Genomic DNA, 26,501 nt, shown 5'->3' with positions numbered 1-26,501 from the left:
AAATGTATGTAAATGTTTTGGCTTTCTGTTATAATTTCATCCCCCCTGGCTGGTTGTAATGTGTTGTGCTTTTTGTTTTGTTTTTATTTGTGTTGTACTCTTTATATGTTATAATTAGACGTGAATTTGCATAAAAAAAATAAAATAAAAAAAAAGCGTCATATTCATACAAAAATTAAAAAAGGAATTTACAAAAACCAAAAAAAAAAAAAAAAAAAAAAAAAAAAAAGAACGATCAGAACGCTTATGGCCCTTTTCGACTAGTACCTACTTGTTTTATTTTGTTCTTTTTTTGTTTGCTTTTTATTGTTGTATTATCCTTTTTTTCTGTTTTCCTTATTAATTGTTTTAATCGAAAAACAATTAAGTTTTTTTTATGCGTGAGTGATGATTCATACATTATCAAACCTATGTTATCGTACAAAAAATACCTACATTCATATTATTACATAAACAATATTATGTTAACAGACTAGAGTAGACGACTGCTGTTTGTCAACTCAGGTGTTTCAATAAAGTTAAACAGGGAAAAAAAAAAGCTGGACAGCGCCGTCGCGGGACGATGTCGTCATCAGGAAAGCGCCGCACGTCTGCTTGTCCACGCTGTTGAAGCCGGAGCTTAAATGTTAACGTTTAAAGTCACCGGGGAGTAGATTCTGGTGCGTATTTATCTGTGTAATGATGGAGAAGGACGGTGAGGGCAGCGCGGTCCCCGCGGACCCGGTGCGGAGCTTCGAGCAGTGGAAGAAGCGCTACAGCAGGACCAAGGCGCGGGTGAAGCGGGAGCGCGTGTCGGGGCGGAAAAGGCCGGAGTGGCAGGTGGAGCGGGACTACATCAGCCAGCTGGTCAGCAGGTACCCGGGCATCGAACCCGACTCCGCAGTCAAGTTCTCCGACTTCCCCATCTCCAAGAAGACGCTGCTGGGCCTGCAGCAGAACCGCTTCCGCCAGGTGAGCAGTCTGAATACAAGCACCAACTAATGTCGGTTTTAAACAGCCCTGGAATGTCTGAAAAACAAGCTTTTGATTGGTTTTTTCTATATAACCCTTGTACTGTCTTTGGGTCAAAATGACCTAATTCTTCTATCCTTCTTTCCTCCTGCCATGCTTTCTTCCTTACTTCCTTCATTCCTTCTTTTCTCCCTTCACCCTCCCTTGACTCAAAGACATCACAAGGGATAAATGAAAAATTCAGCCTCTGAGCCATGTGTTTATCTTCCCATTCTCTAACCTCATTATCTATGCAGGATTCTGAGTGGGCGGGGCTATGATAATGAGGCTCTGTGCTGATTGGCTGCCTGAATGACGTGATACACTGCTATAAAAACATGGAGGAAGCTCCGGCCGGCGGAGTTGAGCCTGAATTACGGTTCTGCGTTAAATCAACTTAGACCCTACGCTGTAGCCTACGGCATAGGGTCTACATTGGTGTAACGCAGATCCATACATCAGGCTTTACACCGTGTCATGCATGCGATGCGAGCGAGCGTCGGCGACAAGATCTATTCCATGTCTTTATTTTCTATTGGACTGTCCTAACTGGACACAGCGACGCAGCGACATGGCGCACCGTTTTGAGCTGAACATTTGTCGGACGCCCTGCTTCTATTTTCTTCCTGTCGCTCGCGTTGAAAGCCGGTTGAAAGCGCTGTAGGAAACAGTCATGATGAGGAACGGCTGATGCAGTTAGTTGAAAGTTTTCTCTATGATTCCTCCTCATTTCACTACAAAAACCTCAATAAAGTGGCAGCTGCTGGAGGGAGATGGACAGAGAGACGATATCACGCAGTGCTACGATAGTCGGACGCTGGCATGCAGAAGGCTGGATTAGGACACGGTTTTATAGTTGTGGGCGTGATTTCACGCATCAGAGGCCAATCTCTGCTCCTGTCGTTACATAACGACGGGAGCAGAATCTTATTGGCTCGTAGATCCACATCACACTGGACTGCTCATCCGGGCGGCTGTACAGACACTGCAGAATTTGGTTGCTTTCCTCCTTCTCTGAGTTGGCAGGCTGAGGGGAGACCACTTTATATATGTTAAAGACAGAGAAAACCTGGTTTTCATAATGGGTCCCCTTTAAGTTTGTGATCAAGCACAACCCCCCACATATATATATACAGACCAATAGTTTCAACACACCTTCTCATTCAAACAAATGGGGAAATGTGTCCAAACTTTTGGTCTGTACTGAGATCTTTTAAACCCCCCTAATAATAATATTATCTTTATCATATGATACAACCAGACAGCAATCTTACGTGTCCACATTCATGTTAGATATATGTTATATGTAGACACACAGGTATATGACGTCCATGTATGTGCACGCCGAGGTTCATGTTAATGGCAAAATGGTCCACATGTTTTACTGTGCTTTTATTGAAAGTGTTTTAACTTTTTGCATCATCTGCTGGTTTGGGAATAACTCTGAGGCACAAAAGAGATCTGTTAGGAGGACAGTAACATCAACCACCCTACCAGCCTCCAAAGCAGATACAGAGACGGTAACAAACAAGGCAGAGGCTCCCACTCACCTCCAGTTTTAGACTGTTGCCATCAGCTCAGCGTTATTGCTCCCCCTTGTTCACTAAAAACTGGGCAATCAAGTCATTTATACCCCAGGCCATTAAACTTTTAAATATTTCTAGGAAATAGCCCCCCAGCTGACTGGAAATACCATGTACAAGTGGATGCACCGTGTCTGTTACTGTTCTGTTCCTGTGTTTATGCTGTGTTTGTCAAATTGCCAAATTTGCTGCAAACAAATCTCCCCACAGGGACAATAAACACATATCTATCTCTCTATCTTGTCTATCTAGCCCACCCGGGTCCAGCGGCAGACCCTGGCCCCGGCCCTGCAGGGCCGCGACGTGCTGGCCGCCGCCCGCACCGGCTCCGGCAAGACCCTGGCCTTCGTGGTGCCGCTGCTGGAGGCGCTGTACCGGCGGCAGTGGGCCCCCGAGGACGGGCTGGGGGCCCTGGTGCTGGCGCCCACGCGGGAGCTGGCCTACCAGACCTTCACGCTGCTGCGCCAGGTGGGCTGCAACCACGATCTGTCGGCCGCGCTGCTGGTGGGCGGCACGGACGTGCAGGCGGAGAGCGAGCGCATCTCCCGCACCAACATCGTGGTGTGCACGCCGGGCCGCCTGCTGCAGCACATGGACCAGAGCCCCGGCTTCACGGCCAGCGGCCTGCAGCTGCTGGTGCTGGACGAGGCCGACCGCATCCTGGACCTGGGCTTCGCCGACACCCTCAACGCCATCGTGGAGAACCTGCCGCGGTCCCGGCAGACGCTGCTGTTCTCCGCCACGCAGACCCGCTCCGTGGAGCAGCTGGCCCGGCTCAGCCTGCGCGACCCGGAGTACGTGTGGGTGCACGAGACGGCGCGCTTCCCCACGCCGGCCACGCTGGAGCAGGCCTACCTGGTGTGCGAGCTGCACCACAAGGTCAACACGCTCTACTCCTTCATCCGGAGCCACCTGAGCAAGAAGGTGATCGTGTTCTTCGCTTGCTGCAAGGAGGTGCAGTACCTGTTCCGCTGCTTCTGCCGGCTCCGGCCGGGGATCCCGGTGCTGGCGCTGCACGGGAAGCAGCCGCAGATGAAGCGGGTGGAGGTGTACCGGGACTTCTCCAGGAAGCAGAAGGCCGTGCTGTTCGCCACGGACGTCGCGGCCAGAGGGCTGGACTTCCCCGCCGTCAACTGGGTGCTGCAGTACGACTGTCCGGAGGACGCCGACACCTACATCCACCGGGTGGGCCGCACGGCCCGCTACAAGGAGGGGGGCGAGGCGCTGCTGCTGCTGCTGCCCTCCGAGGAGAAGGCCATGGTGGCACAGCTGGAGGGGAAGAAGGTTCCCATCACCAAGATCCAGGTGAGACCAAGAACATCCTCAGTTCATGGCAGGTGGACCCGAGAGAATTCACACCCGTAAAAACACCCCAATCCTGTTCCAACACGGTTATGGAGCTTTTCCACTAGCACCTACTCAGCCTGACTCAACTCGCCTCGGTTTGGTTCTTCTCCACTAGGGGTCTAACGTGCCGAGTAGATACTTTTTCTGTAACTGCTGCCGTGACGCCGTCGTGAACCCTTCAGACTTCTCCAGACTTTCTCCGCGGTGCAGTACCCCCCCAGAGCACTAGTTGATACTTTGTTTCGCTTACGGTTTTTCCGGTCACAGTGAATCAAAGAGATAAGGACAACTATTGTGCAAAACAACCAAAAAAAAAAAAATCACACACACACACGAAGAAAAGAGCGCTGACTGCTTCACGAATCGGAACCGGAAATTCAAGCAAACCAATCACAGCCCTCCTGGTCTGCGTTGGGTCTGCGTCACCTCGACACGTAGTTACATTTTTTGGGAGGTGCAGGTCAGGCTACGGTGTAGGCTACGGAGAGACTCCTGTGTAGCCGCCTACCCTACGGCGTTGGTTTAACCAGAACCAGAATTCAGCCATAACTTGATATCAAACACAAGCCACAGACCCAGCAGCACATCTATCATCTCCTCCAGGTTCTACATCTTTAGTGTTGTTGTCTTCTACTTTAGATACACAATCAAATATGTCACAGCAGCAGCTACTTCTGCTCCAGGTGCTGAATTGTTATGGAAAAGAAACTTGGCTGAGTTGAGCCAAGTAGGTGCTAGTGGGAAAGTGTCCTCTGGTCTGGACCATTGCAATAATGCAATTATTGATTTGCTGCAAAACGAACATAACGGGAGGATTTAGAAACAGGAAGTGAGTCTGATGTACAGAAGCAGCTCTCTGATTGGCCGAGCTGAAGGGCGCAGAGGGCCATCGCCTGCAGCGGGGGGGGGGCCCACCATGACACCAAAACACCAAAACCCCCACCGGAGCTACCTGGAGCTGGTCACATGTAGGATGGGTCGTGTATGTTAGGGGCCGCGTTTTCGGCCAGCTGCACTCATGAGAGTAACACCCAGCACATCCCATAATACAGAGCATGGCAGCAGTTCCAGCAGGCTGGCCTTAAACAGTGGATTAGGTGATGCAGAGAGGACCGGCCTGACTCATCGCTGGACATGACTGCTGATTCAATCTGTGACGGGGTTAGAGGTCACGCTCCCAGATCCGCCTGGGGTTAAAGGTCACGCTCCCAGATCCGCCTGGGGTTAAAGGTCACGCTCTCAGATCAGCCTGGGGTTAAAGGTCACGCTCTCAGATCAGCCTGGGGTTAAAGGTCACGCTCTCAGATCAGACTGGGATTAAAGGTCACGCTCTCAGATCAACCTGGGGTTAAAGGTCACGCTCTCAGATCAGACTGGGATTAAAGGTCACGCTCTCAGATCAACCTGGGGTTAAAGGTCACGCTCCCAGATCAGCCTGGGGTTAAAGGTCACGCTCTCAGATCAGCCTGAGGTTAAAGGTCACGCTCTCAGATCAGCCTGAGGTTAAAGGTCACGCTCTCAGATCAGCCTGAGGTTAAAGGTCACGCTCTCAGATCAGACTGGGATTAAAGGTCACGCTCTCAGATCAGCCTGGGGTTAGAGGTCACGCTCTCAGATCAGCCTGGGGTTAGAGGTCACGCTCTCAGATCAGCCTGGGGTTAAAGGTCACGCTCCCAGATCAGCCTGGGGTTAAAGGTCACGCTCTCAGATCAGCCTGGGGTTAAAGGTCACGCTCTCAGATCAGCCTGAGGTTAAAGGTCACGCTCCCAGATCAGCCTGGGGTTAAAGGTCACGCTCCCAGATCAGCCTGGGGTTAAAGGTCACGCTCCCAGATCAGCCTGAGGTTTAAGGTCACGCTCCCAGATCAGCCTGGGGTTAAAGGTCACGCTCCCAGATCAGCCTGGGGTTAAAGGTCACGCTCTCAGGTCAGCCTGGGGTTAAAGGTCACACTCTCAGATCAGCCTGGGGTTAAAGGTCACGCTCTCAGATCAGCCTGAGGTTAAAGGTCACGCTCTCAGATCAGCCTGGGGTTAAAGGTCACGCTCTCAGGTCAGCCTGAGGTTAAAGGTCACGCTCCCAGATCAGCCTGGGGTTAAAGGTCATGGTCCGTAATTCTAACTAGCAGCTGCGGCGCTAACTAACTAGCGGCCGCGGCGCTAACTAACTAGCGGCCGTGGCGCTAACTAACTAGCGGCCGCAGGGCTAACTAGCGGCTGCAGCTGCAGGGCTAACTAGCGGCTGCAGCGCTGGCTAACTAGCGGCTGCAGCGCTAACTAACTAGCGGCTGCAGCGCTAACTAACTAGCGGCTGCAGCGCTAACTAACTAGCGGCTGCAGCGCTAACTAGCAGGTGCAGGCCTAACTAGCTGCCGCAGCACTAACTAGCCACACACCAACATTTTAGGGGTATGAGTCAGGCCGTCTATACAAAAAGCGGACAGTGAATAGAAAAAGCAGGAAACATCTTGGTTCCAGCATCTTCAAAGAAATAACAGTTAGTTGAGGTCAGGAGGGCTTGGTTATCTTGTATTTACGTTTTCTGATTTCTGAACGTTGGTTGTTGCAGAGCGAGAGCAGCCCAAACCCCTAGCTTAACGCTGGCGGCAGCATCCCCGACTGAACGATGGTTGACTCTCAAACTGATGCTTCACAATGTTTTTATTCCTTGGATTTAAACACACTGCAAACACACCATAAGAAGAAGAAAATAAAATAGTTTTGTTTAACTTAAATACACACAGACACAGCTGCTCGGTCGGTAATAACAGCTCCACAGTACATGAGAGTAACCATGGCAACCAAACTCAAGCTGGACATAAATACGGCATAAAGTTTGCAAACAAAACAAACCTTGTGCTCTTTATCAGCCAGCTGCTTTTTCTGTCAGTTAGGCTCCACTTTAGCACTCCCGACAGCCTTTGCTACTGCCTTCAAAATAAAAGCACTAAATATCTGTTTGCTTAATGTATTACAAATAAAATAAAAGCCTGGCTTTAAAGAACGTTAATGGGAAAACAAACATAAAAACACATTTATAGAAATATTCTGCTGATATTAAAGGTCATTTACAGCGGCTGTTTGCTGTTGCAGGTGAACCCGGAGAAGGTGCAGAGCGTGGAGCAGAAGCTGCAGGCCTTCCTGGCGCAGGAGAAGGAGCAGAAGGAGCGCGCCCAGCGCTGCTTCATGTCCTACCTGCGCTCCGTCTACCTGATGAAGAACAAGGACGTGTTCGACGTGTGCAAACTCCAGCTGCAGCCGTTCGCTCTGTCCCTGGGCCTCGCCGTGGCCCCCAGGGTGCGCTTCCTCAGCAAGGTGCAGAGAGCCGAGGGGGAGCAGGAGGAGGAGCAGGAGCAGGAGCTCAGCGACTTTAAGGCCCAGCTGAAAGGAAGAAGTCGTGCCGAGGAACAGGAAAGCTCCGAGTCAGAGGACGGAAGTGGAAGTGAAACGGATCAGAAGGAGTCCAGGACGATACTTGGTGGTGCGGGAGACAGCGATGAAGAGGATCTGCGAGACCTGGACCTGCTGACGGTCAAAAGAAGGGACGTGTTCAACCTGGCGGGCGAGCAGGACAGCGGCGAGGGGGCGGAGGACGGCGAGCAGCAGCCGGCGGAGAAGAAGACGACGACGACGGAGAAAGAGACCAAGTACAAGGAGGCCAAGAAGATCCTGAAGAGGAAGTTCCAGGTCAACACCAAAGTGGGCTTCACGGAGGAGGGAGAGGCGGTGCAGCTGTGGCCGCCGGCCCAGCGGGTGGTGGCCGGCGGGGAGGAGGAGGAGGAGGAGGAGGAGGAGGAGGGGGTTTCTGGGATCAACGTAGACAGGGCCAGGGAGAGGCTGAAGCGCGAGGACCAGGAGTTCGACAAGCAGGAGTACAGCCGCAGGGTGAAGGCCAAGCACCGGGAGAAGAGGCTGAAGGAGCGGGAGGCCCGCAGGGAGGCCAGCCGGAGGGGGGGCCGCGGCCCGGGGGAGAGCGACGACGAGGAGGACGAGGTGGTGGCCTACCTGGCCAATCACAGCGAGGATGAGTTTGACCCCAGCACGCTCCCAGACCCCGACAGACCCCACGCACCATCTTCATCCTCGGAGGAGGAGGAGGAAGAGGAGGAGGACGAGGTAACCCCACCGGGGAAGCGGCAGCGCAGCGCTGCAGGGAGCCGAGGCGAGGAGCAGGACCTCATAGCCACCAAGAAGAAGAAGAAGACGACACCGCAGCTGGAGGAGGAACATGCCGTTCTGGACACGGGTCTGTCCCTGGCAGAGGACGAAGAACTGGTCCTGCAGCTGCTGGGGGGGAGGTAGAGGACGGAGGATGGAGGGAGGTAGAGGACGGAGGATGGAGGGAGGTAGAGGACGGAGGATGGAGGGAGGTAGAGGACGGAGGGTGGAGGGAGGTAGAGGATGGAGGGAGACGGAGGGTGGAGGATGAGATGACATCACACATCTGAGACAATAGATAAGGAAGACTTTTGGGGGGTTTTGAGTCAGAAATTCTAACTTTAGAAAATCTTCTTCCAAGCTGCAGTTCTGATGTGACTCCTAACGGACATGTCACCTGATCAGTGGGACTGGACCACAAGGAAATGCTGTTCTTTGGTTTCTCCGGCTCCGTTTCCAGCTGTTTTAGTTGAGTATCGTGTGCAGTGAGGTCCTGGTCCTGAGGTGGTTTCTGCTGCTGCTGCTGCTGCTGCTGCTGCTGCTGCTGCTGCTGCTGCTGCTGCTGCTGCTGCTGCTGCTGCTGCTTGAACCTGCAGTGACGGGACAGAAAACAAACTGGAACCTATTTGATCACCATGTGGAAAAAGTCACAGCTGTAATAGTCACAAAGTGCCTCTTAACGCTTATCTGTAACACAAAAGTAATAAAAATCTACATCAAGGGCCAAAGTCACTCCTTGATTATTGTAAAAAGGACTTCAGTGTTGTCCATCAGCCCTTGTTTGTTGTTTACCTGTTGTGTACGACTGTGAGTCAGGTGGGTCTAACTTTTGTTTGGAGCTAAAACTACCCCAGTTTTACATTTGAAGTGGAGACTAGCAATGCTTTAAACCAAGTCACTCAGTGCGTTTACATGGGAAGTTTAATTCCTCTTTAATTCAGAATTAAAATTAAATCCGACAAAAATTACCATGGAAACACCAAATTCCGAATGAAAATGGCCATTCCGAATTAAACTTAATTCCGAAGTAAGTGGCTGGTTTATTCAGATTTTAAATCTGAATAGAATAATTCCAGATCATGTAAACACTCATTCCTCTTTCTAATTCCAGTGTTTCTTTCTGCTCGTTCCCTCCCCCGTCTGTCTCCATGACACTTATATTCCACTGGGCTGGTTTTCCAAACAAAGTTTCAAGATGCAGCAGCAGTAAACGCTGGTCAAGAGCAGAGACCATTTATTTAATAAATAGAAATTATTAAAAGAACAGATGGAAACAGGAAACATCAAAATTGTGAGCTTTTCAAAGTTGTAAGTTAGTTTTTCTTCCGGTAGTTTAACTTCCGGTCCCCCCCCTATCCAATCAGAACCTTCCCAACCCCCAGACCTGGAGAGGAAATGGATAAAGACCATCAAACGTGTTTTCCATGTAAACCTCAATTCAGAATTACTATTTCCATGTAAACTCAAAGAAAAATAGTTTAATTCGGAATAATTAATTCCGAATTAAAAAAACATGTAACCGTGGCCACTGATGATTTGTAAATTAGTTTTTTTTTGTGATCAAATGTTTTTATTTATTTATTTTTTGTTATAAACTGTGGCATCCACAATGATGTCAAACAAACATACACATATTTTCACCCCCTTCCAAAGGACCTAAGCTTTCGATGAAAACAATTAAAAATTAATAATAGGGAAAACAGAAAAAAAAGAAAATACAACAATAAAAAGCAAACAAAAAAAAGGACAAAATAAAACAAGTAGGTAAAGAGCCATAAGCGTTCTGAGTCGGCTGCATCTGACGTCATCACCCTCCCCGCCACTGATTGGTCGAGGGGATCATAGACATATATAACCTTTGCGTGGAAGGTGGCGTCTCATCTTTCAGGCCCTGTTTTGTGTGCAAGCAAGCTTTATAAAAAAGGCTCCTGGGCCCTACGTAGTATTTCCTCCCATGTTTGGATGTGTTTTGTACATCTAATATTATTGTTTATGCTACTATCTGGAGACAAGACTATAAAATACATGATTTATGGGAGGGTTACATACGCCTATAAAAAAACGGACAGTTTTTACCTGCCAAAACTGCGGTCCAGCCAGCCATCATTCGTACTTACGTGGTCAAATCAGCCGCTCCTAAATTTTCATGTGCGCTCCTATTTCAGCCTTTACGGCAAATGAATGAATGCGGCTCAGAAACGGAAAGATATGAAGTACTGAGTTTGAGATAATGCAGATATGTTTTTTTCATACACCCATACTTGCACCGTAATATTTACACACTCTTACTGTAAAAGAAAAGGATGAAACACTTTTCTTTTAAGATCTAAACTTCAAACACATTACTTTTCTAAAAAGGTCAGTCTGCTTTTTCGCTTAAGGTTCTGTTTTGCAGGGACTATAAAAATTAATTCTCCCATAATTTCACCCAATGCATCATATACCCCTCTTCACAACTACAATCACTACAGGCACAGTGAATTTCAAACAATTTTACTGTGGAAAAATTGAAATAATAACATCTAAACTTCAACCACCTTACTTTTCTAAAAAAGTATTTCGCCTTTTTTGCTTCAGGTTCTGTTTTTTCAGAGACTATAAAAATGAATTCTCCCATAATTTCACCCAATGCCTCATATACCCCTCTTCACAACTACAATCACTACAAGCACGGTGAAATTATGGGAGAATTCATTTTTATAGTCTCTCCAACACAGAACTTGAACCAAAAAAGGCGATTGACTTATTTGAAGTTTACACCTTAATATTTCAATATTTATACAGTAGAATGATTTGAAATTAAGCATGCTTGTAGTGATTCTAGTTGCGAAGAGAGATAGGCTATTGTTGAAAAATAAATATCAGAAAAATAAATCAGCAGTAACTTACGTCATCTTCCAACTAAGACCTTTCAGACTGGTCTTCAGCAGGAGGGTCCCCCTTATGATCCAGGTCCTGGTCCAGGTTTCTACCCCCTTATGATCCTGGTCCTGGTCCAGGTTTCTACCCCCTTATGATCCAGGTCCTGGTCCAGGTTTCTACCCCCTTATGAGCCTGGTCCTGGTCCAGGTTTCTTCTCTCCTAAAGGGGAGTTTTTCTTGTCACTGTTTGGTTTAAGGTTTTTCTCCCACTAGGGGAGTTTTTACCTGCCATTGTTTATGTAATAATTGCTCGGGGGTTTATGTTTATGTTCTGGGTCTCATATGTTGTATTAGACGCTATACAAATAAAATTGAATTGAATTGAACATGTAAAACTCTTGGGCTGGTGAACCTGGGACCTGTGAGGGAGAAACACACACATTCAAGTACATCCACTGTACTCTGATAAAAGAAAAGCAAGACAAGCAGATGATGAAATGTGCTTTAAAATCAAAAAGTGACTCAGCAAAGGGTCACTTTGTTCCCATTCCTGGAGGTGGAGAAGGCATCGCTTTAGGAACAGCAAACCCTGCAAGAAGAAAACTTGACTCGCATACAGCCACAAAATGATGTTGCTGCTTATGTAATTTATATGAATGAATGAATGAATGAATTATTTTTTATTTATGTGTCATACACCTTTAAGGTGCCCAGCCCATAAGGGCTTACAAGACACAGATACCCTACGCCAGCAAACAAACATCAACTACGTACAAACAAAAACACAAACACAAAATTATAATATCCACTTATACATTTATAGCTTCCCCACTTGTTAAGTCTATTGACAGCAGAAACTTCACAAGGCTCTTTCAGGATTACCTTTAAAATAATTAAACTCAACATCCCATTTAAACATGTAATATTTATTTTAAATCAGAGTTAAACAATATAATTAATTCAGTGGTAACCGGTGATCTACTGCCGCAGTGTTTAAACCACTGTGCAATGTTTTGGCCTATAATGTATGAATTTAAAAATGGAAGAAAATTCATATCTAACATTAAAAGGGCCTCCGATATAATAACTACACAATGACTTAAAATTGGTCGATATTTCATCGCCTTACCTCAGGAGATTCTCCACGTGCGGCCACTGAAATCAACGGGATCCACTTGTGGAACTATAGGGCTTGGTCACCAAGGTGCATTCTGGGACGCGGCGGCCGTGTTGGCAGCCTCGTGAGTGTAAACAAACAGCAGTGTAGTAGCAGTGTGGTAGCACCAAGTGAACAGACGGAACGCAAAAAAAAGATGTTAAAATGCCGAAAAGGAACTGGGATTTACCGGGATACCCTAAACAAGGAAGCCAGGGAGCGGTATATGGAGAAAATAATGATTATTAACGGTTTGGATCCATATGAAATCCCTGTCAAAGAGACTTACTGCCGCAGTTCTGCACAACCAACGTCTTATTACCTTGTTTAGGAGTGTTTGGCAGCTGCTTTGGTAAATGTTTGACTCACCATGTGTTTCAATAAATTAGTATAATAGTACAACATACAGTAGATGTTTTGTATGACTCTTTGAATGCTATATTATGCGGAAGAGGCTCCGAGGCGTGAGCAATATTTTTGTTTTCCTCGTGGGATTATTTTTTTCCTCTGCAGCTACAAATAGAGTTAATATTTTTTCCTCAACAAACTAGTTTTATCTGCAGATTGGGGTTAATTGCACCGCAGAGAGCTGGCCAGCAACTACGTTTAGCTGGAGAAGTGGGAATAAAACCCGTGTGAATGATCCGACCCCGGTCTGTGTGAGTGTTTGTGGTTTACTGTGGAAGGTTATGTTTGGTCGTTAAAGCCACGATCCAAGCGAGCCGATGACTCTTTTACTCTGTTATCTCAGATACTCGGTCTCCGTGGTTCTGCCTCCGAGCAGGAAAGTGGTGAAAAGTTAAACCATTAGCGATCTTTTCCCCACGTTTATGTGTGGAGCTGCTGCAGCTACAACACAGCAACGGGTTACCACGGTTACAGAATAATGGAAAGTAACGATTACAATTACGGGCAAAGATCCTCTATACAGAAGATAGCGCATTACCGTTACTGCTAATGGTATGAAATGGTATACACTTCCGGTCTCCTAAGTGGACGTGGTTGCCCCTCTGACCTCACTTCCTGTCTCCTAAGTGGGCGTGGCCGCCCCTCTCCCCACATCGTTTTGGAACATACAACACTATACAGTACAACTTTCTTCCAAAAAGACTTAAATAATAAAAATAACAGTATTATTAAGCAAAGAAGCAAGTTTTATTTTAGTTTTAAACTTCATTTTATCCGATGGGAAAACGATGAGAGCCAAATCTGGCGAGAGTGTGTTGCTCAGACAGAGACAGGTCTCAAACAAAGTTCATTTTCTCCTAATCTGTCGGTCTGAAAATTGCCATTTTGGTGTCAGAATGTTCAGAAGGTTTGTGGCTTTTGAAAAATGGGTCCCATATTTACTTAGGTTACTATGGGGCGAAGGAATTGGTAATAATCTGTGCTCACGTTCACTTTTCCCATTAGACTCAATAGACTCAGGACCTACTTCCGGTCTCCTAAAGGGGCGTGGCAGTCACGTGACACAGATACAGGAAACCGGACCGTAGTAGGCTGTCTCGTTTATTGAACGTCTCTGGTACCGGTAGGCTAATGGCCCTTTCGCACTAGTACCGCCTCAGCTCGGTTCTACCCGCCACGGCCCCGTCTTGCGCTTTTGCACTAGGGGCTGAGGCGGGTAGAGCCGCTCCAAGCAGATACTTTTTCTGTAACCATTCTGGCGAGGTTCTAACCGGGCTGAGCCGGGACTATTTCTGAAGTCACCAACCTCCGCGCCACCGATTGGTCGGGGGGCAGGGCCGTCACCACCCTCCACGCCTCTGATTGGTCGGGGGGCGGGGCCGTCATCACCCTCCACGCCTCTGATTGGTCGGGGGGCGGGGCCGGCAGACGTTTGAATCAGGAAACAGGAGTCAGCGCGAGGGCGACTGGCGGCTCGCAGCGATTTTATTATAAAGCGCAAACGTCTGTTTGGTGATCCAACTCTGAGGTGCAGATGTTCATAAACCTGGGGGCTGTCGAGAAAAAATTAAAAAAGGGATGTAGACGGGCTGTTTTTTTCTCAACCGCTCGCGGCTCCAGCTGATTTCTCATCAGCGCCGACACGAACAAAGGTGTTGCGCAATCGAGTACGTCACAGCCGCTTCACCCCAACCCCCCCCACTTCTCACCTGCTGTGGAAAAACAAACAGGGACAAAATGGGTGGAGCCGCGACGAGCCGAGCCGGGCTAAGGCCGTACTAGTGCAAAAGGGCCATAAGACAAAACGAAGAGGGAGCACGTCTGTGCCAGAAACCAGGAAGTGCTGTCCACCATGTGTTACAACGGAGTCCTATGGAAGTGTCCCACTCTGTTTTATCCACTGCTTTGTTTTATCCACTGCTCTGTTTTATCCTCTGCTCTGCTCTGTTTTATCCTCTGCTCTGTTTTATCCACTGCTCTGTTTTATCCTCTGCTCTGTTTTATCCACTGCTCTGTTTTATCCACTGCTCTGTTTTATCCTCTGCTCTGCTCTGTTTTATCCACTGCTCTGTTTTATCCACTGCTCTGTTTTATCCTCTGCTCTGCTCTGTTTTATCCACTGCTCTGTTTTATCCTCTGCTCTGCTCTGTTTTATCCACTGCTCTGTTTTATCCTCTGCTCTGTTTTATCCTCTGCTCTGTTTTATCCACTGCTCTGTTTTATCCACTGCTCTGTTTTATCCTCTGCTGTTTTATCCTCTGCTGTTTTATCCTCTGCTCTGTTTTATCCTCTGCTGTTTTATCCTCTGCTGTTTTATCCTCTGCTCTGTTTTATCCTCTGCTCTGTTTTATCCTCTGCTCTGTTTTATCCACTGCTCTGTTTTATCCTCTGCTCTGTTTTATCCTCTGCTGTTTTATCCTCTGCTCTGTTTTATCCTCTGCTCTGTTTTATCCTCTGCTCTGCTCTGTTTTATCCACTGCTCTGTTTTATCCTCTGCTCTGTTTTATCCTCTGCTCTGTTTTATCCTCTGCTCTGTTTTATCCTCTGCTCTGCTCTGTTTTATCCTCTGCTCTGCTCTGTTTTATCCTCTGCTCTGTTTTATCCACTGCTCTGTTTTATCCTCTGCTCTGTTTTATCCTCTGCTCTGTTTTATCCTCTGCTCTGTTTTATCCTCTGCTCTGCTCTGTTTTATCCACTGCTCTGTTTTATCCTCTGCTCTGTTTTATCCTCTGCTCTGTTTTATCCTCTGCTGTTTTATCCTCTGCTCTGTTTTATCCTCTGCTCTGTTTTATCCTCTGCTCTGCTCTGTTTTATCCTCTGCTCTGCTCTGTTTTATCCTCTGCTCTGTTTTATCCTCTGCTCTGTTTTATCCTCTGCTCTGTTTTATCCTCTGCTCTGTTTTATCCTCTGCTCTGCTCTGTTTTATCCACTGCTCTGTTTTATCCTCTGCTCTGTTTTATCCTCTGCTCTGTTTTATCCTCTGCTCTGTTTTATCCTCTGCTCTGTTTTATCCTCTGCTCTGTTTTATCCTCTGCTCTGTTTTATCCTCTGCTCTGTTTTATCCTCTGCTCTGTTTTATCCTCTGCTCTGTTTTATCCACTGCTCTGTTTTATCCACTGCTCTGTTTTATCCTCTGCTCTGTTTTATCCTCTGCTCTGTTTTATCCACTGCTCTGTTTTATCCTCTGCTCTGCTCTGTTTTATCCTCTGCTCTGCTCTGTTTTATCCTCTGCTCTGTTTTATCCTCTGCTCTGCTCTGTTTTATCCACTGCTCTGTTTTATCCTCTGCTCTGTTTTATCCTCTGCTCTGTTTTATCCTCTGCTCTGTTTTATCCTCTGCTCTGTTTTATCCTCTGCTCTGCTCTGTTTTATCCACTGCTCTGTTTTATCCTCTGCTCTGCTCTGTTTTATCCACTGCTCTGTTTTATCCTCTGCTCTGTTTTATCCACTGCTCTGTTTTATCCTCTGCTCTGCTCTGTTTTATCCTCTGCTCTGCTCTGTTTTATCCTCTGCTCTGCTCTGTTTTATCCTCTGCTCTGTTTTATCCTCTGCTCTGTTTTATCCTCTGCTCTGTTTTATCCTCTGCTCTGTTTTATCCTCTGCTCTGTTTTATCCTCTGCTCTGTTTTATCCTCTGCTCTGCTCTGTTTTATCCTCTGCTCTGTTTTATCCTCTGCTCTGTTTTATCCACTGCTCTGTTTTATCCTCTGCTCTGTTTTATCCTCTGCTCTGCTCTGTTTTATCCTCTGCTCTGTTTTATCCACTGCTCTGTTTTATCCACTGCTCTGTTTTATCCTCTGCTCTGTTTTATCCTCTGCTCTGTTTTATCCACTGCTCTGTTTTATCCTCTGCTCTGTTTTATCCTCTGCTCTGTTTTATCCACTGCTCTGTTTTATCCTCTGCTCTGCTCTGTTTTATCCACTGCTCTGTTTTATCCACTGCTCTGTTTTATCCTCTGCTCTGTTTTATCCTCTGCTCTGCTCTGTTTTATCCTCTGCTCTGCTCTGTTTTATCCACTGCTCTGTTTTATCCTCTGCTCTGTTTTATCCTCTGCTCTGTTTTATCCTCTGCTCTGTTTTATCCTCTGCTCTGTTTTATCCTCTGCTCTGTTTTATCCTCTGCTCTGTTTTATCCTCTGCTCTGCTCTGTTTTATCCTCTGCTCTGTTTTATCCACTGCTCTGTTTTATCCACTGCTCTGCTTCTGGCTGTTTGGACGCACGCTGACAGACTTTGTGACGTCACAGCTGTAACCGTGTTCTTTATCTGTTATTGGAATTAATCTTATAAAAAACCTCACAATGTGTAAGAAGGAGCTTTCAATAACCGATGACATGGAAAGAATATGGTTTTTAATCCGAGATTAATTCATTCTGATATTTAATACTCTAGTTATTCCAGATGAAATGATGATGTTTATAAATCAGACGCCAGCACAGTTATGTCTGTTTATGAACATTTGATAACTGGATGGTTTATTAACCGCTAAACCACCTATTAGGAGAAAATATTACATTTGTTGAAAGCTACATTTGAAATCAAGTGTCATCATTGAATTTTACTTAGATTTTATTTTATTTAGTTCAGATAATAAATAACATTTGAAGTTTTAAAACCAAGAACATTTAATCCTCCTTGGTTGTTGGAGTTACTCAGGATGTTTTTGTTGAGATAATGACATTTGTTTTTCCAGATAAAATGATATAAAACCATATGGATGTGTTTAATGACTGATGCAGGAGTCTCCAGTAGTTTGGGGGATAAACTAAACCAGAGACTGAAACGGAGCTGCAACACTTCTGCTTCATGAGGTCGATACAGAGTCCAGCTCAAACCCGTTCAATCCAGACACACAATTCCACTAAAAACACGTTTATATTTGTGTTATTTTGCTTGAACAATGTAGTTGATGTTCTAGTTTTCCTTTACTCAGTAGTTTCCAGCAGTTCTGTCCTTGTTGTATTTTGTTCGGTCGTGTTAAACCGAGTTTACACTGCGCCCCCAAGTGGTGGCGGCCGGTATGACACGTACCGGCCGCGCTGAACCAGGAAACGCTCGGTCAAAGTGAAAGTTAATCTGCCGTTACACATCTGGAAGATCAGGCGTTAAACGGGCCTGGTGAGGTGATCCGAGGACGGAGAACAGCTGCTGATAACCGGATCAATACTTAAAAGTTTATTTCACACCTGAACTTTGTCTTTTCAATCAGGAGAAGGTAGGAACTTATTCTCACTTCTGATTTACCTGCAAACTTTGATCATTCTTGTGTCTGAAAACAAATCTACATGGTAGTTAATGACAACATTTGTATTGGTTTTATTATTGTATAGTATATATAGAATATATACATATATACATATACATACATATATATATATATATATATATATATATATATATATATATATATATATATATATATATATATATATATATATATATATATATATATAATATATATATTATATACATATACACATATATATATATATATAATATGTATTATATATATATATATATATATATATATATATATATATATATATATATATATATATATATATATTATATATTATAAAGTTTGATCGAGGAAGAAAACTATATATATATATATATATATATATATATATATATATATATATATATATATATATATATATATATATATATATATATAGTCTGTCGTCTCCAGCATTAAAGTCAGACTGCTGTTTCCTGTTTTATGAATACACTTTACTTAATTACTAACTCTCAGCACTTTCCTCATTTTCTGTTTCTGAGATTAAAAACATTAAATTGTGTGAACAACAGAGTGTTACTGCACAAACAGGAAGTTGAATATCTTGACCAAGCAGAAAGAGACTGGGCCTCTACGTGAGTCTGGTTCCTGTAAATGTGAAGAAGCTCAGAGGTGAAACTGTCCTGCAGAGACACGTGTCCTCCTCCTTCACAGCCTCATCACACAACACTTACACATGCAGCAAACCACTTCCTCCAGAAAGGTGCTCTAATGTATGGAGATATTGAGACAGCACTTCCCGTGTTAGTTATTGAGGATTATGGGTTATTGGATAAGAAATGTAACAACAAGTTTATAAGTGCTGTCTTTAAGTCGAGATCATTTAACGACTATCACAGAGGTTTATATTCCGACACTTCACAGTCTTTAAGTTTGTCTACATTAGAAAAAGCCACTCAAATTATATCAAATGGCCCATTCCCCCCAAAGTCAAGGAAACGCATTTTAAATTGATTAATAAAATGTGTATATATATATATATATATATATATATATATATATATATATATATATAGTTTTCTTCCTCGATCAAACTTTGGTGTTTTTATTTACTGGAATGAACCTGTTGTCTCCAGCATTAAAGTCAGACTGCTGTTTCCTGTGGAGCCTTTCAAAATAAAGCGTGTTTCCTGGAGGAAGTGTTTTTTTTGTTTTTTTGTTTTTGTTTTATTGAACAGAATTTTTTAAACAAGAAAAACACACTTTATACAAAACTGCTAGTAGAAGAAATATAAGAAAAAAGAACATCCTGGAGGTTTTATGAAACAGAGACATAAACAAAATTAAGAGATAAGTAAAGTCAATACAAAGGGACAGTAAGGCATTTCAAAGCAAATAGCATTGTTATTTCAGAAAGAGACTTAAAATAAAAGATACTTTGATATATCGGTTACTAATTCTTTTGCAGAGTTATTTGACGTAATATTTTTTAAAGAATCAAAAAAACGTTTGAAATCATTTATAAAAAATTGGAAAGAGGGTTTCATTTTTCTCCACTTACAACAATGTATGTGATATTTAGTCAGTAAGAGAATGACATTAACCAAGAAGGACACTGATTTGTCAATAGTATCTATGTAAAAAATAATGTTAACGATTTCTAAATTTGGAATGTCATTCATTTTTAAAGATAGACAATTTCTAATTTCTTGGCAAACATTTTTTGAGACAGGACACATTAAAAACATGTGATCAAGTGATTCTTCAGATTCATTGCAAAAAACAAAGGGGTCAACTTCAAATTTAAATCTATGTCTCAAGAATTCAGCGGTTGGATGAATTTTATTAATCCATTTAAAATGAGTTTCCTTGACTTTGGGGGGAATGGGCCATTTGATTTAATTTGAGTGGCCTTTTCTAATGTAGACAAACTTAAAGATTGTGAAGTGTCAGAATATAACCCTCTGTGATAGTCGTTAAATGATCTCGACTTAAAGACAGCACTTATAAACTTGTTGTTACATTTCTTTTTTTTTTTTTTTTTTTTTTATTGATCTTTTTAGAAAAAAAAACAACATACAATGACAACATGGACACAAATAATCAAAAATACGAATTATGCATTATACATTGTCCCTTTTTTTTATAAACACACAGAACTAAGAACAGTCTCTGTAGAGTTAAATAAAAAATAAACAGATGAGCAACAAATGAACAATGGAGGAGAGTAATGGATGAGCAAATGCGGCATACAAAAACAAATGCAGTGGTAAATGCAAATGCCCATCACTAATATCCCATTAAATGGAAATAATAAATAAAACATAAAATGCAGCATAAATAACAATAATCAAAACAAATAAATAAATGAAAGAAATGAAAAGAAAATTAAGGTAAGGGGGAGGGATCAGTCGGTGGGTAGAGTCTTCAACGAGTTAAAATAAACTACGAAAGATTGCCATTTACGAACAAATTTAGCTGAGTTGCCTTTTACTGAATATCTCACCTTTTCAGATTTTAGAAAAAACATAACATCACTAAGCCAAAGAGCAATAGACGGAGACTTGTGGGATTTCCATGAGAGTAGGATACGACGTCTAGCTAAAAGAGATGTGAAAGCCAATACTTCTGACTGTGTGGGGCTGATATGTGAGGAGTCAACCGAGAGTCCGAATATTGCTAAGAGAGGGGCCATAACAACTTTTTTACCCAGAACTTTAGACATGATCACAGAATAGTCACTCCAAAATTTCTGTAACCTAGGACAGGAGAAAAACATATGACTTAAATTGCAGGGAGAACCCTGGCATCTGTCGCATAGGTCTGCAACATTGGGATATATTTCAGATAATCGGGATTTTGATAGGTGGGCTCTATGCAGCACCTTGAATTGAATAAGTTCAAGTCTAGCGCAAGGCGTGCTAGATCGTATGCTACGGATAGCTTTATCCCACAGCTCCCCTGTGAAGTCAAGGCCCAACTCCCGTCCCCAACCCTCCCGAGCTTTATCTATAGAATGATCATCAAATGTCATACACAGTGCATATATCCTAGATATCAGAGACTTTTGACTGAGTTTCATTGTTAGAAGATCATCCCACGGTTGGTTAGCAGAAAGGGAAGGGAAGCATGGAAACAGAGCAGAGGCACAGTGTCGAAGCTGGAAGTAGCGAAACAGATGGGAGGCAGGCAAATTGAACTTTGACCTCAGATCTGAAAATGTGGAAAAGATACCATCCTTATATAGATCCCTGAAGTGCTTAATGCCCCAGCTGTGCCAAATCATAAAAGTGGTGTCTATTAGTGATGGAGGGAACAGATGATTCTTAGTTACAGGTGTATAGGCGGATGGAGAAGCAAATTTAAAATGGCACCTAAACTGTGACCAAATCTTAAGGGAGGAAAGCACCACAGGGCTATTTGTAAACTTAGAGGGATTCAATGGTAAAGAGGAGGAGAGTAGGGCCGTTACAGAGGATGAAGAGAGTGACTGAGCCTCCAATCTGCACCATAATAACTCAGGAGACTTTAATAAACTTTAATAACTTTAATAAAACTTGTGCAACCATTTTTAAAATAGCATGCACCAGAATAAAGACTCTCTCTCTGCGTATTCTTTGATTTTGGATGTCGCCTCCTTGCCACAATAACAGCAGCAGCAGATTAGCACCTTCCTTTCGAACGTATTAAATACAGACACAATCACAATACGCGCAATTACTTTCAGGCTTGGTAAATCTCATTGCGTGTGGTAAATGAACCTATTTGCATTTTCCCCTCCCAGTATTTAGGATTTCTGCCGGGTGCGCCCCGTATTGATTATTCATCAGGGCAAAAGTACTAACTGAATTGCGTGTGGTATTTAGCGCATTTGAGAGACGCAGTCCTCTTTGCACGCTGTTAGTAGATCAGCTGGCACTTTGGTTTGCGGGTGCTGTCAAGTTTGCACACGTTTTTACACACGCAAACCTTTAGTAAATCAGGCCCTGAGAGTAGAAGGGGGGCTAATTTGTCTTTGAATTTTTTGAAAAACTCAGCGCCGAACCCAACGGGACCAGGGGCCTTGTTGCTTTGCGTAGCTTCAATGGCGGCAGCAATTTCTTGCAAGCTAAAAGGAGCATCGAGGCCATTAGCCACATCCAAATTGATAGTAGGAACAGTGATACTTTCAAGAAAGGAGGTCATTTCTGCTGTGTCAAGTGGAGATTCTGATTCATATAGAGAGGAGTAGTATGACTTAAAAATTGTGTTGATGGCGACTGGATCTGTGGTAAGTGTGCCAGTAGAATCTCTAATGCTGGGAATCAGTCTCGACGTTGCTTGCCTTTTTAATTGGTGAGCCAATAACCTGCTTGGTTTATCGCCGTGTTCATAATAGTTGGCATGAGCGCGTAATAGGAGCCGTTCAGAATCGGCTGTCGCTATAAGATCGAATTTTGACTGCAAATCAAGCCGTTGTTTCAGTAAATTCGGACTTGGGTTAACTGAGTTTAGTCTGTCTATGTCCTGAATTTTAGATGTGAGCTCCTGTAATTTAGCCCTGCGGATTTTACTGGCATATGCTGAATGAGAGATAATTTGTCCTCGCAAATATGCTTTGAGTGATTCCCATACTAGCGAAAAACTGGTAGAATCTGTTTTGTTTAATGCAATGAAATCATCTATTGAAGCAGATATAGAAACATTAAATGCATCGTCGGATAAAAGCAATGGATTAAACCTCCAGGGAGAAGAAAAACGGGGGCGCTCAGACAATGTTATATTCAAAGTTAGAGGGGCGTGATCTGAAATAACAATTGGGTGGTATACGACAGAAGTAACTTTGGAAAGAAGAGAGCCATCAACAAAAAAACAAAAAACATTCAAAAATAGATTTACTTTCTTACTTAGAGAGGCAAAAAAGAAATATTACTCGGATAAATTCAAAGAAGCTGCTAACAACATAAAATCAACATGGAGCGTCATAAATCAATTACTCAATAGAAAAAGGCATACTGTTTCATTGCCATCTTCTTTTGCGGATGCAAGTGGAACATATACAAATTCATCAGAGATTGCAAATGGGTTCAATAATTATTTTGTAAACATTGGAATTTCCTTGGCTAGAAGTATTAAAAGCACAAACAGCTGTCCTCTTGACAAGATCCAGGGTCAATACCCATCCATATCTAAATTCGAACCACCTACCGCCATAGAAATACAGGACATTATTCTAAATCTAAAAAACTCAGCTGCAGGATATGATAGCATCAAAAGCAGTTTGCTTAAAGAGGTATTGCCTTCAATCATTGACCCATTGAACCACGTGTTTTCACTTTCTTTAGAGACAGGCGTTGTACCCAGAGACTTGAAAGTAGCAAAAGTTATACCTCTGTTTAAATCTGGTGACTCATTTTCAAATTACAGACCAATTTCGATATTGCCATCTTTGTCTAAAATATTGGAGAAGTTAGTTTACTCTAGAATTCTTAAACACCTAAATGACAATAATATATTATATGAACATCAATATGGCTTTAGACAAAAACATTCTACTTACATGGCTCTCCTACAGTTTATTGATAGAATTACCAAGGCACTTGACAATAAGCAATTCTCTGTTGGTATATTTCTGGATTTATCCAAAGCTTTTGATACTGTGGACTATACAATACTTATATCTAAGCTTCAGAGGTATGGTTTTTCCGGCTTTGTAATAAATTGGCTCAGAGACTATCTTTATAATAGGGAACAGTTTGTTTCCATTAATGGTGTCGATTCTGACAGGGCAAAGCTAAATTGTGGGGTTCCTTAGGGCTCTATACTTGGTCCCCTTTTATTTTTGATATATATCAATGATTTCGCTTGGGTATCTCCTAGACTATTTTCAATTCTGTTTGCTGATGACACCAACATTATAATGTCACATGAGAATTTTGAAGTATTAATTAGGGAAGCAAATGAAGGTCTATCTTGTGTCTCTGATTGGTTCCAGACAAATAAGCTGTCATTGAATGTAAAAAAATCGAATTTCATCTTGTTTTGTAAAAATGGCAGGAGGTATTCGAATGAAGATGCAAATCTTTTTATCAATGACACAAAAATCAACCAAGTTTCTTTGACAAAGTTTTTAGGTATCATAGTTGATGATAAATTAAACTGGAAAGAACAGATTGATCATGTTTGTAAAAAAGCAATGAAGTCTCTAGGTATTATTAGGAAGGTGTGTACATTGTTAAATAGAAGTTGTTTCTTAATTCTGTATTATAGTTTAATTTTTCCTTACATATCGTACTGTAATATAATATGGGCTAGCACCTATTTATCCAATCTTCAAAAAATAATTTTACTTCAAAAAAGATTTGTTAGACTGGCTACCTTTTCGGATCGATTAGAACCATCTGCTCCTCTCTTCAAGAAGCTAAACATTTTGTCTGTCTCTGAGGTGAATTCCTTGCAGATATGTTTGTTTGTGTACAAATGTATTTACAACTGTCACAACCTTCCAATTGGTTTTAAGTGTTTTTTTTCTTTGAATTCCGATATTCATTCATATCCCACTCGGCAAGCCAAGAACCTGCACATACCCTATAGTCGTACTTCTCTTAGGCAGTTCTCAATAAGACATCGAGGGTCCATTCTTTGGAATGCTACTGATCCTTGGCTAAAAACATCACCATCTCTGCTAGCTTTCAAAACAAACTACAAAAAAATGCTTTTGCAGTAGAATAATGTAAGGTCACTCAATCATATTAAGTTCAATAAGAGGTTATTATTATATGTATTGTAATAATCTGTACTGTGTGTATGTACTGGTATATTTGCATCTAAACATGTGAATCTACAACTGGTATTTTGATGTGTGTTCTTTTGGGAGAAGTTCTCGATAAGCCTTCTGGCTTCCAACTTCTCCTGCACAATATTAACATGTATGTATCTTTTTGTTTTTAACTTGTATGTGCGAATAAATAAAACAAAACAAAACAAATAGTCAATACGTAAATATGACTGATGTACTTGTGAAAAAAAAGAGAATTCCTTATCTCCAGGATGTGAGACCCTCCACGGATCAACAAGCCCGTTCTTGACTGTAAAATCGGTAATAGATTTTGACATAGAGGATTGAGTCAAAGTACGAGGATTCGAACGGTCCAAAGAAGGATTAATAACACAATTCAGATCACCACCCAGTATTGTAATATGCATATTTAAGAAAGGGAGGTTGCCAAACAGCCTATCCGTAAAATTGGGGTCATCAAAATTAGGGGCATATATATTCACCAACAATACAGGGTTACAGTAAAGAGTGCCCGCAACAATAAGATATCTATTGTCTTATTGTTGCCTTTCCCCGACCCTGCACCCCAACCTGGGACTTGATGATTGGGCCGGAGCTTCGGGAGCTGCGTGCTGGCCTGCGGTCCCCACCCCTGGTCATCCCGTTGCTGGCCCCCCCTTCTCCTCCCTTTTCTCTCTTTTGTCCTGCAGGTGGCCGTGGGTGGCTTGTAGCTTGCATTACGGAGCACAAGTCTTTTCCTGACCCTGCACCCCAACCTGGGACTTGCTGATTGGGCCGGAGCTTCGGGAGCTGTGTGCTGGCCTGCGGTCCCCACCCCCGGTCATCCCGTTGCTGCTTCCACCTGCTTGCTGTGCTGTTGCCGTCCCTGACCCACCAGTCTGGCCCTCGGCAGGAGGGTCCCCCCTGATGAGCCTGGTCCTGCTCAAGGTTTCTTCCCTCCTAAAGGGGAGTTTTTCCTTGCCACTGTTTGGCTTAAGGTTTTTCTCCCACTAGGGGAGTTTTTACCTGCCATTGTTTATGTAATAACTGCTCGGGGGTCATGTTCTGGGTATGGGTCTCTGTAAAGCGTCTAGAGACAACTCTGTTGTATTAGACGCTATATAAATAAAATTGAATTGAATTGAATTGAATCTACCATTCTTATCGGATATTGTCCTGGAGACGGAGAAATTAACTCTTCTGTTGATCAAAATTGCTACTCCTCTAGACTTAGAATCAAAATTTGAATGAAAAATATCACCCACCCAAGCACGTTTGAGTCTGAAATGATCTTTATTTCGCAAATGAGTTTCCTGAAGGAAAGCTATGTCAGTGTCCAAGCGTTTCAAATGTGAAAAAATCTTTGATCGCTTAATTGGATTATTCACACCTTTAACATTCCAGCTAGTGAATCTAATGTTTGATCCAGTATCAGGCTTGTGCAGATTACGATCGTTCATATAGGCATTCTTTGAGAGAAAATAAGACAGACTCACCCACTACAAGAGGAAATATAAGAAAAAGAGGTAAAAGGGAAAACCAAAACAAACAAAACTCAGGAGTATATACATACCTACAGAGACATAATCCAAAAGCCAACAACCCATAACCCCCGCCCACCCACCCGTCGCACATTAGATGTTCCCATCCCCAAACGATGGAAACAGCCGTGCAGGCTTCAAAGGAAGCCATTCTCAAAAAAAAGATGCTTTCGACTATAAAGCTAAATACAAAAACAAAAACAAAGTCAGCTCCTGCAGAGTTAAAACCTTAAAAAAATAAAATAAAATAAAATATGAGGCATATAAGACCAACAGTCTGAGCCATTCTGACAATAATTGTCTTGTCAGGGTAACAACAAACATTAATTAAATTAAGTAGATCTTTGGCCTGTAGAACAATGATATATACATATATGCACTCGCACACCCACACAGACACGCACACACATACACACAAATTAAACAATAGACAGGGGTGTTTGCATATTTCTAATCAAGGCATCATACC

At 43.2% G+C, this 26,501-nt stretch overlaps 2 protein-coding genes across 2 annotated transcripts in view; both read left to right on the top strand.

The window, feature by feature from the left end:
- Positions 1–569: 569 nt before the first annotated feature.
- Positions 570–8,265, top strand: ddx10 (DEAD (Asp-Glu-Ala-Asp) box polypeptide 10). The gene is made up of 3 exons (XM_061737392.1): positions 570–951; positions 2,826–3,878; positions 7,010–8,265. Exons 1-3 carry the CDS (start codon positions 679–681, stop codon positions 8,216–8,218), a joined length of 2,535 nt encoding a protein of 844 aa, XP_061593376.1. The 5' UTR covers positions 570–678; the 3' UTR covers positions 8,219–8,265.
- A 9,328-nt stretch (positions 8,266–17,593) lies between these two features.
- The window catches only part of LOC133457973 (NACHT, LRR and PYD domains-containing protein 3-like), a 132,557-nt gene continuing 123,649 nt past the window's right edge, over positions 17,594–26,501 (top strand). Inside the window, exon 1 of the mRNA XM_061737383.1 lies at positions 17,594–17,710. The gene's annotated coding sequence lies outside the window, so the exon portion shown is untranslated. The remainder of the gene's footprint in view (positions 17,711–26,501) is intronic.

The sequence above is a fragment of the Cololabis saira genome, chromosome 13 (assembly GCF_033807715.1).
Source record: "Cololabis saira isolate AMF1-May2022 chromosome 13, fColSai1.1, whole genome shotgun sequence".
Taxonomy (NCBI): Eukaryota; Metazoa; Chordata; class Actinopteri; order Beloniformes; family Belonidae; genus Cololabis; species Cololabis saira.
This window is presented reverse-complemented; position numbering and strand designations above follow the sequence as displayed.